This window comes from Mesocricetus auratus, unplaced genomic scaffold, assembly GCF_017639785.1.
Source record: "Mesocricetus auratus isolate SY011 unplaced genomic scaffold, BCM_Maur_2.0 Super-Scaffold_100676, whole genome shotgun sequence".
NCBI lineage: Eukaryota > Metazoa > Chordata > Mammalia > Rodentia > Cricetidae > Mesocricetus > Mesocricetus auratus.
In genome coordinates, this window is record NW_024429266.1 from 152,822,529 (window position 1) to 152,835,371 (window position 12,843).

A 12,843-nucleotide genomic window follows, 5' to 3' on the forward strand; every position below is an offset into this window, starting at 1 on the left:
GAATGGGAATATTAGCCCCTTCTTTCAGTCACCTACATAAATATTTACCTACTATTTCTTCCATTATGCCATCACTCAATAGTTAGGCCATCCATCTCCTTTTCTTCCACCTATTATCCAGCCTTCCAACCAACCACCATATGTACATATATAAGAATTAGACTATATTTACAACAGATGTTAAAGTGTGAATATAAAGTCTGTTCGTTTAGCTCTCTGCATCTATCCATCCATCTATCCATCCATCCATCCATCCATCCATCCATCCATCCATCCATCCATCCATCCATGTATCTATCAATCTATCCTTCCATCTGTCTACTCATCCTTCCATATTTGTCTCCCTATCCATGTTTCCATCCATCCATCCTCTATTCATCTACCAATCCTATATTTCTATCCACCCACCCATGTTTCCCTCCATATTTCCTTCCTTCCTTTCTTTTGGTTTGGTTTCTTTGAGAAAGGGTTTCTCTGTATTGTTTTGGAGTCTGTCCTAGAACTCACTCTGTAAACCAGGCTGGCCTCGAACTCACAGAGATCCACCTGCCTCTGCCTCCCAGGTGCTGGGATTAAAGGTGTGCACCACCACTGCCCTGCCCCCTCCATATTTTCATTTATCTCTATTCACCCATCTATCTATCCATCCATCCCTCTATTCATCTACCTATTCTCACATATTTTATCTATCCATCCATGTTTCTATTCATTCATCCATATTTCTATCCATCTACCATCCGTCCATCTAACTATTTCTGTTCATCCATTTTTCTAGAAAAACCCATCCCTCTGTTCATCTATGTTTCTGGCCACCCATCCGGCCATCCAACTGCACAGTCATCGTCTTGTCCTACTTCTTTCATTCCTGTGATTCCTCTGGCCACCATTTCTTTGACCACTCATTCACACGTCCTTTCATCTGGTTATTCCTTCATCCTGTGACTATTTTGTGCTTATTGTTGAGGGGGCCCCTTTGGCTCACAGCCTAGGCACACCAGTGCCTCCCCGTTGACTGTGCCTCCTTTTTGACATGTGTCCATTTTGCTTTTCTTGCCCACAGGCATTGGCTACGCATCCATCGTCATCGTGTCCCTCCTGAATGTGTACTACATTGTCATCCTGGCCTGGGCCACATACTACCTATTCCATTCCTTCCAGCAGGAGCTCCCCTGGGCCCACTGCAACCACAGCTGGAACACACCACATTGCATGGAGGACACCCTGCGTAGGAACGAGAGTCTCTGGGCCTCCCTTAGCACTACCAACTTCACTTCGCCTGTCATCGAGTTCTGGGAGTAAGGCCACATCATGGGAAGGAGGAAGGGCATGGGCAGTCTAGAGGGGACAGTGTCTTCATCCTGATTGTAACAGGCCCTGTCTCTGGAGGGTAGGAAGAGACACAGCTGGAGACAACTCCATCCATGCCTCTGTCTCATACAAGATGGATTTGAATCCCGGTTTACAAATTATGGCTATTTGATTGTTTTAGGCAATCACCCCTTTTGAGTCTTAGTTTAACTGTCAAATGAAGAAGATGTATCATTGTTATTCCATGGGATTTCTGTGAAAGAATTTTCTCCAAATATAGGTGTACATGTGTTTGAAAATTATAATTTTCTTAATATATTTTGGGAAAAGCATTCTATTATCACAGAGAAAAACGCATTTATGTAGTTATTCAAATGAAGAGGTGAGTTGATGATAGTAAAGCTTTATATCAGTTAGTTAGCTCTTGCTGTATTACAATCATTCCCAAGCCTGGTGGTTTTAACCAAGCGCTATTGTTGAGCTCATGACTACTGGGTGCCAGTTTGAGTTGTGCTCACCTTGGTAGGTCTTCTGTTGGGCTCCTTCATGTGTCTGTGGGTGGCTCTTTTGTGGCTGGCCTCACAATGAAGAGGGTGTTAGGAGTGAATGGCTTGTGTGATCTCATCGCCCAGTATTTCCCCTTTGGCTTTTCATAGGCAGCTCAAGAGCAACAGGCAGGCAAACCCCAGCATGTGAACAGCATGAAGATATGTCCTTGTGTTAATAGCATTTGGGGAACTCTCATGAGTGTGCATGCATTCCAGGACATCCTAACAGTTCATGGAAGCTGATTAGAAACCCTGAGTGCGTCAGTTCCCTTAAGTGTGCACCTTAACTCAGGATGCCTCTTGGCCTCATGTGCAGTGGAGAGTCAAGGCAGCGGAAGGCCTGTCCCAGACTACCATGAGATGAGACTCTCTCTCATTGGTGGGCAGTGGCTGCCTTTGAGGTGTTGCCCTAAACTAGGGACCATCAGGAGCGAGAGCTGTGTTATATTTCCTACAAGATCCGTCAGCTGTTCTTACTTGCAGGAAGTGGTCTTCCTTGGGTGGCCTGTGCCATGCCTGGGCCTCTATACTACATTCACAGGCAGGGCCCTAGGCTTTGGGGACATGGGGTCTCCTAATATGTATATTTTCCACTAGCAAACAATGGGAAGGGTATTAAAAGCATGTTCTCCACCCTTCAAAGAGCTGGCATTTCACTCTCTTCTTTGAAGGGGCTCAAGACCACAAGCCCTAACCTTTCTGTGCTGTTCTTGGCATTGCTTGGACGCCATGGCTACCTAACTCTCCCAGGCTTCTGGTACCTTGCCAGCCTCTGAGGTGTCTACCTTCCAGGGTTAAACCTGCATTCTGCTACTTCTGTCTTAGACAGATGTGGTCTCCTCTCTGGCCTCAGTGTCCATCCCTGGGATGATCCTCATACTGTTGTAGGGGCTATATCACAGCCCTAGATGATGAACCCCTGCATGACCACTGAAAACTGCTCCCTCACTTCAGGGTACTGTTCGGTGTTGTGTCTTCATTATGGTTAAGCTTCCTTTTTGGTGGGGAGGGGCTAGAATCTGAATGTGACCCCCCTCAAATGTCCACAGGCTTTAGTGGCAAGGGAGTCATGCTCTTGTTGCCTTTGCCTGGCACCTTGGAAGATCTCTGCTCGGTGCCCTTGCCCTCTCCTCAGACATTCTCTGCCTGAGTCTATTCCAGCACCCTTGTATTCTAGAAACCTTGCGCAAAGCACTTGGCACAAAGCGTTAGGAAAACGCCTGGTCCCTCAGGCCTTATTGCAGGTTCTTCCGCAGTGTCCAGGGATATGCTGTGCCCAAGGAGTGCCAGCTTCTGCTGACACTGGCCTGCACAGGCTCTTGACCTGACTTTGTTTTCTAGAACCTCTGAAAATACCTTAGCATTCACAGCACCTTAGTCTGGGGTTCACTGAGCAGAGCTGCAAAGCAGGCAGAGGTGAGCGGAGCCTCCCCTTCCCCAGCAGCCTTCTGCTGAGCCTGTGTGCAGAGGTGAGGTGGTTCCAAGAACTTCTCCTTGTCTTGGGCTTGAAACAGTGGAAAGAGAGGTGAAAGGGTGGGCACTGTGAGCTATTTCCATGTAAAGTCGTCGTCTCCTCCTCCTCCTTCATTTGATTGACTGTAGGGGAGTTGAGTTCTGCACATCATGACACGTGTGGAGGTCAAAGGACAGCTATGCAGACTCAGTTTTTTTCCTTATGCTTTTACGTGAGTTCCAGTGTCCAGCCTCTTGCTGACCCTGAGGTTTCTTTTTAAAAAGATTGATTTACTAATTATGTATATAGCACTCTGTCTTCCTGTGTGCCTGCAGGCCAGAAGAGGGCACCAGATCCCACTACAGATGGTTGTGAGCTACCATGTGGTTGCTGGGAATTGCCCTCTGGAAGAACAGTCAGCACACTTAACCTCTGAGCCATCTCTCCAGCCCCCGACCCTGAGATTTCTTAAGTGAGGAAGAGCTAAGGCACTGTGGGGAAGAGCTAAGGCACTTCTTCACATTTCACGTGCAGTTCTCTGACCCTCCATCATGCATTCAGAATCCAGCTGCCCTCCTGTGCACACCGGGCCCTTCAAGGGCCTCCTGTGTGCAGCTTAGGGACACTTGGCTCCTTGCTCGCTCCTGCCTTTTCCTCAAAGCCTTTGGTCCATCCCTGGCTCAGAGCTCTCTTGCTTTTCCCACACTGTGATCTGACCTGCCAGAAAGGAGTGGGCGAGCACAGCAATGCTCACCGAGCACTGGCCCAGGCCCAGGCAATTTCCTTGTTTCTTTACCTGAACCAGATCTGGAGGTCTGGGAGCCAAAGGTAACAGTCATGGTGGGAACTAGAGGACTCTGTCAGCCCCTCCCTTCTGCTGGTTACCATGGAGGCAGGAGGATTCAGAGGGGAACTCCCCTCCCAATGTGGCCTAAGTGTAGCTCCCACGTGTCCCAACCCTCTGGGGTCAGGGCAGTTGGAACACCAAGCCTGACTCCCCCTTCTATGCTCTGAGCCAGAGTTAGCCTGGCCCCAGTGCTCACATCTGCTCTCTGAGAGTAAGGAACCTGGAACCTGGACCAGGCTATGTGCGTAGGGTTCTGAGGACCCAGCATGGACACAGGTCCACCCTCAGTTAACTTTCCGTCTGTGTTCCAGTCCACCTCCCATCCCTGTGACACAAGGCAGGCCTTGGAGCCAGGCCTTTGATCACAGGCCACATGGTGCACTGTTTGTGTGCGAGCACATCTATATTTCTCCAGTCTCTGGTCAGGCGTGGACTCCTCTGTCACCGCGTTCCTGCCACACTTACCCTGTCTGCAAAGCTAGGCACCTTCTTAGCCTCAGCAGCTCCTGTGAGAAGCCGCTAGGCCCCAGAGACCAACATTTTACACTGGCATTAGGGTATGTTTAGTGGCTGCATGGTGGGGCCACAGAGCTTTTGCCCCTATGGCCTCATCCTGCTGGTCTTCACCTCTGAGGTCACCTCTGTCCCCAAACATAGGCCTTGGACGACAGGCGGGGCCAGGTCTGGCCTAATGCCCTTCAGCAGGCTGGAGCCAGGCCTTCCTCCGAGGCTCCTGCAGAGCCCCCTGGGAGCCCAGCATGGATCATTAGATTCTATTAGAATCAAAGAAATGAGTCATATTTGCAAACAAGCCGTGCTCAGCCGATCTTCCTCCGTAGCTGTCGGAAGGAGGAGGTGGTGTGGGAAGGGCCGTGTGGGGGCCCCATGCTCCGGCGGGCGGCCCTTTTTATAATTGTTGCCTCTGCCAGTCTCCAGGGGACTGCTGCGGCCAATAAACGGCTGGCCTACAGTCAAAAGGAAACGATTTGGCCCACTCTGAGGATGAATTTACATCTCCAAGTGCTGACTGGACGGCAGCAGGGCAGCCGGCTGCAAACACACGTCCAGGCTGGCCTCTCTTTTTTAGTTCCCATCCTGGCAAGAAGTAGCCCTTTTCTTGGAAAAGATCTGCAGCTTACCTCTGGAAGAGACTGGGAAGCTTAAGGCTGGGAGCCATGGCCAGAGACACACTGATGTGCTCCAGAAAAAAAAGAATCAGCCCCAGGCTTGCTTACTACCTAGGGTCAATGGGAGGCTGAGCCTCAGTTTCCCCATCTACCAAATGGCTGTAACGAATTCCCTCAGCTAATGTCAGGTGAGCGCCTTCATGTGCTGGGTGTTGTGATTCAGACAGATGCAGGCCCCATGTGCACAGATCTGACTTGCTAGTAGACAGACACCTCAACTGGTCAGAAAGTAAGAATATAATGAGAAAATGCCGACCGCAGAACCAGTGCTGGGGAAGGAGAGGGCTGGGGCGCTCTTGATGGAGGGTATCCAGGAATAATGGTTGCCCTTGGGAAAAGCGCATCAGTACAGAGACCTGGAAAGCGACCGTCTGTGAATGGTGAAACTGTAGTCAGGAAGCAGCTAGTTCAACAGTTCAGGGACCACACTCAACTCCTGAGCAAGTAGTAGTCAAGGGGCTGGTGAGGGAGGGAGGTAGAGGGGGCAGCTATACACCCATGGTGTCTGGCTTCCGGCCTGTTTGCTCCCCTAGTCTTCTTGTTAGGTACTCCCCGTACTCTTGAAAAGCACCAACATTTGAATGGAAGGTGAGAGAGACGCTGGAGCCACGGATGAGAGCTGGCATGGCAGATACCGTGGCGCCCCCCTGACAAGTGCGGGGTGATGTAGGGAAGCTGGGAAAAGGTTACTGTAGTGGCTTAGGGGTGCAGTAGGGCCTGAGCAGGGCATCGTGGCGGGGACGTAGGGGTTTAGGAGGCACCCACAAGTTACCCACAAGTGACATTGTGTCTCATGCACCTTGCATTTTACTGAGCTCCACTCAGACCAGTGAGAAGCCCCAGGGGATCCCCCTTGGATGGAGGACACTGAGAGGATTAGTGGAGGGGGTCCCTGCTGGGATTCAGATGGCTGTTTTCCAGCTCAGGCCTGTCTGGGGTTGTCAGAGCCTGATTGACAGACTTACTCCTTCCATTTCTAAGGCATTTTGTGGCCCTGGCAAGCTATATGAAGCTGGATGACAGACCTGTATAATTTCAGTACTGTGTAATCTCAGGTAGAGGCAAGAAGGTCAACCGTTTAAGACCAGCCCGGGCTATGTGAGACCCTGTCTCAAAAAAACAAAACAAAACTTTAATCCCAGCACTCAGGAGACTGAGGCAGGTGGAACTCTGAGATAGAGACTAGCCTGGTCTACAAGGCGACTTCTAGGACAGCTAAGACTACACAGAGAAACCCTGTCTCACACACCCCCCCCCCCTGCCCAAGTCTATAGAGTATATATGTGAATACTCACCTGCAAAAGGACTGCATTTATTGTTGAGTCCCTGTCCCCAGGCAGCGCCTGGTCTTGTGCGGATGCCTCCTGCTCTGCTGGCTCACTCTGTCCCTCAGGGTGTTATGCTGCTTCATCAGAACATCAAGAACTTGACACTGGCGGTATTCCACTGTGCCCGCCCCAAGGCTTACTGTACCCTAAAGGGGCACTCGGGTCACCTCTTGGTGAATGCTTTATGGGGGGGCATGCTGGTAGAAAATAGGAGATGGTCTTGGGAATGGAGCTACTGGGTCAGGGAAAATCCACCTTAAAATGTCACTGGGTGTCCCACTGCAGGGACTGTCCCCAGCAGCAGAGGGATGAAAGGACTCAGTTTGTCTCAGCTACCCAGAGCAACTCTACTTGGCAGTGCCTGGTGGCAGTGGGCAGTGGGCACTGTTGAGCAGTTGGCTTTGCCCTAACAGGGTGGTGGGAATGGGCAGAGAGGGAGTCATGACCTGGATGGGGCTCTCAGGACCAGCAAGATCTGGCTTTGGAGTTCTGAGCTTGATGGATTGCCCCAAAAACGAAGAGACGTGGTCGTCTCATGGCTGATCATTGACTAAGTAGACTACGTCAGCATGCTGTCCATGAGGTGGTCAGCACCAGTGGGAAGGCAGGCAGGCTAGATGGGTTCTACAGGAAGTCACTTGGAGCGTCGGCTGCTGAGGGCACACTTGCGGAGGGCAGGCCAGGGGAAAGGCTGCGAGTGTAGAATAGGGCCACGCTCTTCTCCCCCATGTGGCCCATTCACAGGAGCGTGGGCTGTTTCTCCCTGTGTGCTGAGCTTCCATGGCTGGCACCCAAGTGCTGAATGTTGAATGGGAAGGGCTTTTTGTTCTGTGGTGCTGCCAGGTCTCAGCTTGGCAGGGGCCCAGCTGCATGTGGTTGGCTGTTAGCCTGCTTTGTGAAGGTACCCCACGATGCTGTCCCGAGACACCAGATGATCCCAGATCATAATGGAGGACTGGAGGGCTCTTTAACTTATTGTTTAAGTTTTTTTTATTATATTTTATGTCTATAGGTGTTTTGCCTGTGTGTGTGTATACGTATACATGCACCACTAGTGTGTCTAATGCCACAGAAGCCAGAAGGGGGTGTAATATCCCCTAGAACTGGAGTTACACGTGGTTGTGAGCTGCCATGTAGGTGTTAGGAATTGAACCCAGATCCTCTGGAAGAGCAGACAATATGCTTACCCTTTGAGCCAGCTTTCCAGCAGGTGCTATTTTCCTTTAAAATCAGACTATGTTGTGGTGGAGTTGGGAGCCTTGGGACCCAGGCAGTTTTCGTGGCTTTTCGAGTGTGGGCAAATGAACTCTCCAAACCTTGGTTTTCCCACCTGTGAAGTGTGGCGAATGGGCTCTACCCCTTGGGTGGAATGAGATCAGTGGGAAAGGCACATAGGCAGGTTGTGCTGGCTTTTGTCGCTTGTGTGTTGGTCAGGCACTCTTAGCAACATGGTAGGGGCACTGATGTCACTGTGAGCAGCAGGGTAAGAACCAAGTTGCCCCCCATTTAGGCTTGGGGTACCTCTTACATTGACCTAGTATTGTGAGGTTTGATTCTCCTAGGTGGTTCATTCACTCAGTGGGTGTTTGCTGAATCCTGCTGTGTGCCAGGTGTCATCCTGGGTCCTGAGAGCAATGACAGTGGACCAAGCATGTTGCTTGAAAACCATTTAGAAGAACTCTTGGGTTTATTCAAAATTCCTATGATGAGGCTTTTCTGAAGGGGGAAAAAGTCAAAGGTCCTGGTCCAGAGGGTACCCTGGGCACGAGCTGGCACTACCAGTTTGCCAAAGGACAAACCGAGGCTCATAGTCTCCATTCCTGTTCATAGGGTGGCCTGGGACAGGGGCCTGCCTGCAGCTCTAAGGACTGTCTTTGTCTGGGACTCTCCTGGAGTGTGGGGGCCCTGTGTCCTTTCTGTTGTGGTTGACAGCTTAAAGACCTGGAGACCCAGTGTCTGGGAAAGAGGTCTGTGGGTTGCAGGGCACGGGGTACCGGGGCAGTAGGTTTCGTGGCCATCTGGGCTGTGAGCACCCTGTGCTGGCTCCTATGGTTCCTTCCCTGCAGGGAGGTGCTGGGTGAAGGTGCATGTGTGTAAACAGCAGAGACTAGCAAAGGTGACTGGAGGTGTCTGACTCCACAGACCCCAGCTCTGCTGTGTGGTTCTGAGCAGGGCTAGCAGCCTCTTCTCCCTGGGAATTGTCCTGAAAGCTGTGGACCTGCCTTCTCCAGAGAGCTTCAAAACCCTGGCAGGGAAGGAGGGAGGAAGCCAGCACTATGTAAACACTAGCTATATGCCAGTAGCTTCTTTGGGTAATGCTTTCATCCTGCAGTCATGAGATCAGGTATGTCAGAAGTCAGCCACCTCCAGACCCTGGCAAGGTACTAGATATTTCTGTGGTGTTCTCTTCACAAGCTACTGCTGCAAGATGGGTACCCTGTGCCCAACAGGGCCCACTTTGCCTTTCTGAGGCTTATACCTTGGAAAAGATCTAGATAACATTCAGGGTTAGGCCTTTTTTTTTCTTCCCTGTTGATTGAATTTGTTCTTTTGAGACAGGATCTGACTATGTAGCCCTGGGTGACCTAGAGCTCATAATCCTCCTGCCTCAGCCTGAGATTACAGGTGTAAACCACCATTCCCAGATAACAGTCGAGTTAGGTCAAGGAAGTTAGGACAAAGGGTACTGGGAAGGGGGGGTCCACCCCCATTTTACATACTGAGACAGTGGTCTGGGTGGGTGGGTAGCTTGCCCATGGTTAGCATTTAGACAGAAGCAGAGATTTGAATCCTGTGTTTGACCTACAGTTAAAATTGAAGGTTGTTCATGGGATCCTGCAGATAACCAGTCCCCGTTTAAAAACATTTGTGTGTGTGCGTGTGTGTGTGCGTGTGTGCGTGCGTGCGTGCGTGCGTGCGTGTGCGCAGTCAGAACAACTTGAAAGAGTCGGTCCTTTACTTCCACTGTTCAGGTCACAGGCTCAGCAGCAAGCACCTTCACATGTGGGGCCATCTTACCACCCAAATCAGTATCCATTTTACAAACGAGGAAATGGAGGCTTGGGGAACTTAACTTGCCCACAGCCTGGCTGGGTTGATCCTGAGGTCACCTGATAAGGATTCTGCAGCTTCTTGACTACCCTGCTACCCTAGTTCCTCTCCATTGTCTTCCTGACAAATGGGTCCCAAGGCTTATGCACATGTAGTGCCAGGGGTCGGGGCTGCCACTGAGGCATCTCTGTGGAAATGGGGGTAGATGTTGATTACTTATTTATTTATTTATTCATTCATTCACACTTGTAGGTGTTGATTATCTATTTATTTGTGTGTTTGTTTATTTGTTTGTTCGCATGCTGTAGTCCAGGCTGGCCCGGCCTGGAATTCACTGTGTAGCCCAGGCATTCCTCAAACTCAAGGCAGTCCTGCCTCCGCCTCCCAGATGCTGGAATGAAAATGAACATTTTGTATTTTATTTTGTCATGGTGCCAGAGGCGGAACCCAGGACTTTGCCTGTGCCAGCCTTGCTGTCCAGTGGCCCCCAGCCTCTGACCTCCTTGTTCTCTTTCTCCAAAGGCGCAATGTGCTCAGCCTGTCCTCTGGAATCGATGAACCAGGTGCTCTGAAATGGGACCTTGCACTCTGCCTCCTCTTAGTCTGGCTTGTCTGTTTTTTCTGCATCTGGAAGGGTGTTCGATCCACGGGCAAGGTGAGTGGACTCCTGTCTCCTGCCTCAGATACAGCCATACTGTGGCCAGCCTTTTCCTCACAGAGCTCTACCCTAGGAGGAGGGTCCATGTCGGGACAGGAGAGTGCTCTGACAGGACAGGCTTAGTGACCCCGTGACTGGTGGACAGCCACCACTGAGCTGGTGTCACTAGCCATTGCCCCACTGTCCCTGATGTGCAGTGTTGGTGTGATGAGCTAGGCTCGCTGAGCCAGAGGCCAGGTGGCAAGTCCTGCTGCTGGCTGTGGCCATCAGCCTGCAGTGTGGACCCAAACTTTTGCATAGCAGGCTGGCAGCCACCTGGGGTTTAGAACAGATGGTGAAGCGGGGCTGCCCGGCTACCCTGCGTCCTTGTCTGGGCTGCAGAGCTCACTGCTATACTGAACCTCAGTCTGAAGGGAAGCCAACCAGGCCTGGACCACAATGTACTAGAATTACCCCACAGGGCAAGCAGAAAGAAGGAGCATGGCTGTTGCCTATCTCCTTAGGGACCCTGTACACTATGCTCCCCACTTCCCTGCAGTCCTTCCTGGGAGCATGCATGTTGCTTTCCTCGAAACAGTGAGAACACAGAGGTTCAGAAGAGATCAGGCAACTTGTCCTAGAGCAGTTCCCTGCCACCCAAGCCTGTCCCCTCTGCTGTCAAACGGTGAACGTGGGAGTTGAAATGAGGCATATTAAGTACCTCAGGTGTGAGCACCAATAGACCTGACCCACACTCTTGAGGAAGCAGCAATTACCTTCTGTCCTCTGCCCCAGCTTCCTCACATGGAAGCGAATCTGTCAGGGAATGTCCAGAGAGCTTTGGTGCTGAGCATGCTGGAGAGAGTGTCAGTCATATTTGGGGTACACTGATGTCCTTTGAACCTCTTGTGTGTGGATCCTGTCTTAGAAACAGCGAGGGGATCCATACATAGTGTTCGGCATCTGTGGCTGCCTGGGAAGAGAGTTGAGTTATAGGAGAGAAGAGAGGAGTGTGGGCTGTCTTCTGTAGGGTAGCCAGGCAAGGGTTACTGAAGTGATTGAGTGTAGAGGAGAAAGGAGTGGAAGCCAGGCAGTGGTGGCTCACACCTTTAATCCCAGCACTCGGGAGGCAGAGGCAGGTGGATCTCTGTGAGTTCGAGGCTAGCCTGGTCTATAGAGCAAGTTCCAGGACAGGCTCCAAAGCCACAGAGAAACCCTGACTAAGAGTGGAGAGTTTGAGTATCTGAGGGGAGTGTTGCCAGCAGAGGCAATGGCCAGTGTAAAGGCCTTTGGCTTGGAAGTAGGGAGTCCCCAGTCTGATGGAGGAGGTTGATGTCTATCAGGCACAGTCAGCAATATTTAGGACACAGCACACCACACAGGGGACAGAGCCAAGGTCAAAGAGAGGGTGCCAGGCTGCATCTGTGGCTCATGTGAAAACGTGACTGGTGAGAGCCCCACTGCCCCCAACCTACACTGAGCTACACCCTGCTCTGTGGGGCACGCTGTGATTCCTAGAACAATAGCCGCCTGATGGGTCAGAGAAGCCAAGACAAACAGCTCTGTGGACTTCCTCCAACTCAGTGCTGAGAGGCCCTTAGAGGCCGTTCGCCTGCTTGCTTACCCATCCAGAGGCCCACCCGGGCTGGCTTCAGCTTCCAGCCCTGGCTGCAGACCAGGCTTCCAGCCGTGGGGGCTGAGCCCTCTTGGCCAAGCCTGCTTCTGTGGCTAACTTAGTCCAGGAGAAAGGAGGGTGATGGATGGAGGCCTGGGCTCCAGAGTTCAGGCTCTTGGTTTTGGCCTTTCCAACTCTGCGAGGATCTGAAGTAGGTTCCAAATTCAGTATCAGTTTCACTCCTCCAACAAGCCAGGTAGCTGGGGTGTTGACATGGCCTCTCAGTGCTGGGTTGTAGCTCATTTAATCCTCAGGAAGTTCTTTGATCCTGTATAATTGAAACTGAGGTTCAGAGAGCTTAACTAACTTTCCCGGTGCTACCCAGCTCATCAGTGGCCAAGCTCGCTCTCAGTCTCACCCCTGTGCTGGGCTGTAGGTGCAGTGAGGCAGAAGTCGGGCATGTTCCTGCTTGCTCTCTCAAGGAGACAGACTGCCATTGCTTCCCCAGGAAGGGCCTGGACATGTGCTGGCTGGACCTATGGTCACACTCCAGGGCAGACCTGGGTTTGGACTTAGGCTCTCTACAACTTACCTCTGCCCCTACAAATAGAATGACTACAAGTCCCTCTCACCTGCTCAGCCTCAGTTTCCCCTGGTGTGCAGTCAGTGATTGAACGACTCTTGCTGCCCAGGCCATCTGTTCTCAAGTAAGGCTGAGTGAGTAACAGGGGGCTGGAAGCTAGTTCCCTCTTGCTGCCCACCAACCTCCAGAGGACTGGGAGTGAGGTGTCCTGTAAGCCTACATTTTCTATACGGCCTCTGGCCCTGAGCTCAGGGGAGTAATGGAGGATCAGAAACAGGAGTGGAAA

The 12,843-nt window shown here is 51.4% G+C and overlaps 1 protein-coding gene across 7 annotated transcripts in view; it reads left to right on the plus strand.

Annotated features, from left to right (window-relative positions):
- The window catches only part of Slc6a6 (solute carrier family 6 member 6), a 75,774-nt gene that overhangs the window by 41,455 nt on the left and 21,476 nt on the right, over positions 1 to 12,843 (plus strand). For 6 of the 7 annotated variants that reach the window (XM_040738468.1, XM_040738471.1, XM_040738470.1 and 3 more), the window contains 2 exons: positions 1,061 to 1,295; positions 10,245 to 10,377. In XM_040738468.1, the coding sequence (XP_040594402.1) occupies positions 1,061 to 1,295; positions 10,245 to 10,377 (368 nt within the window). Of the gene's footprint in view, positions 1 to 1,060; positions 1,300 to 10,244; positions 10,378 to 12,843 lie in introns of those variants that run through there. The other variant, XM_040738474.1, reaches the window with a different exon arrangement.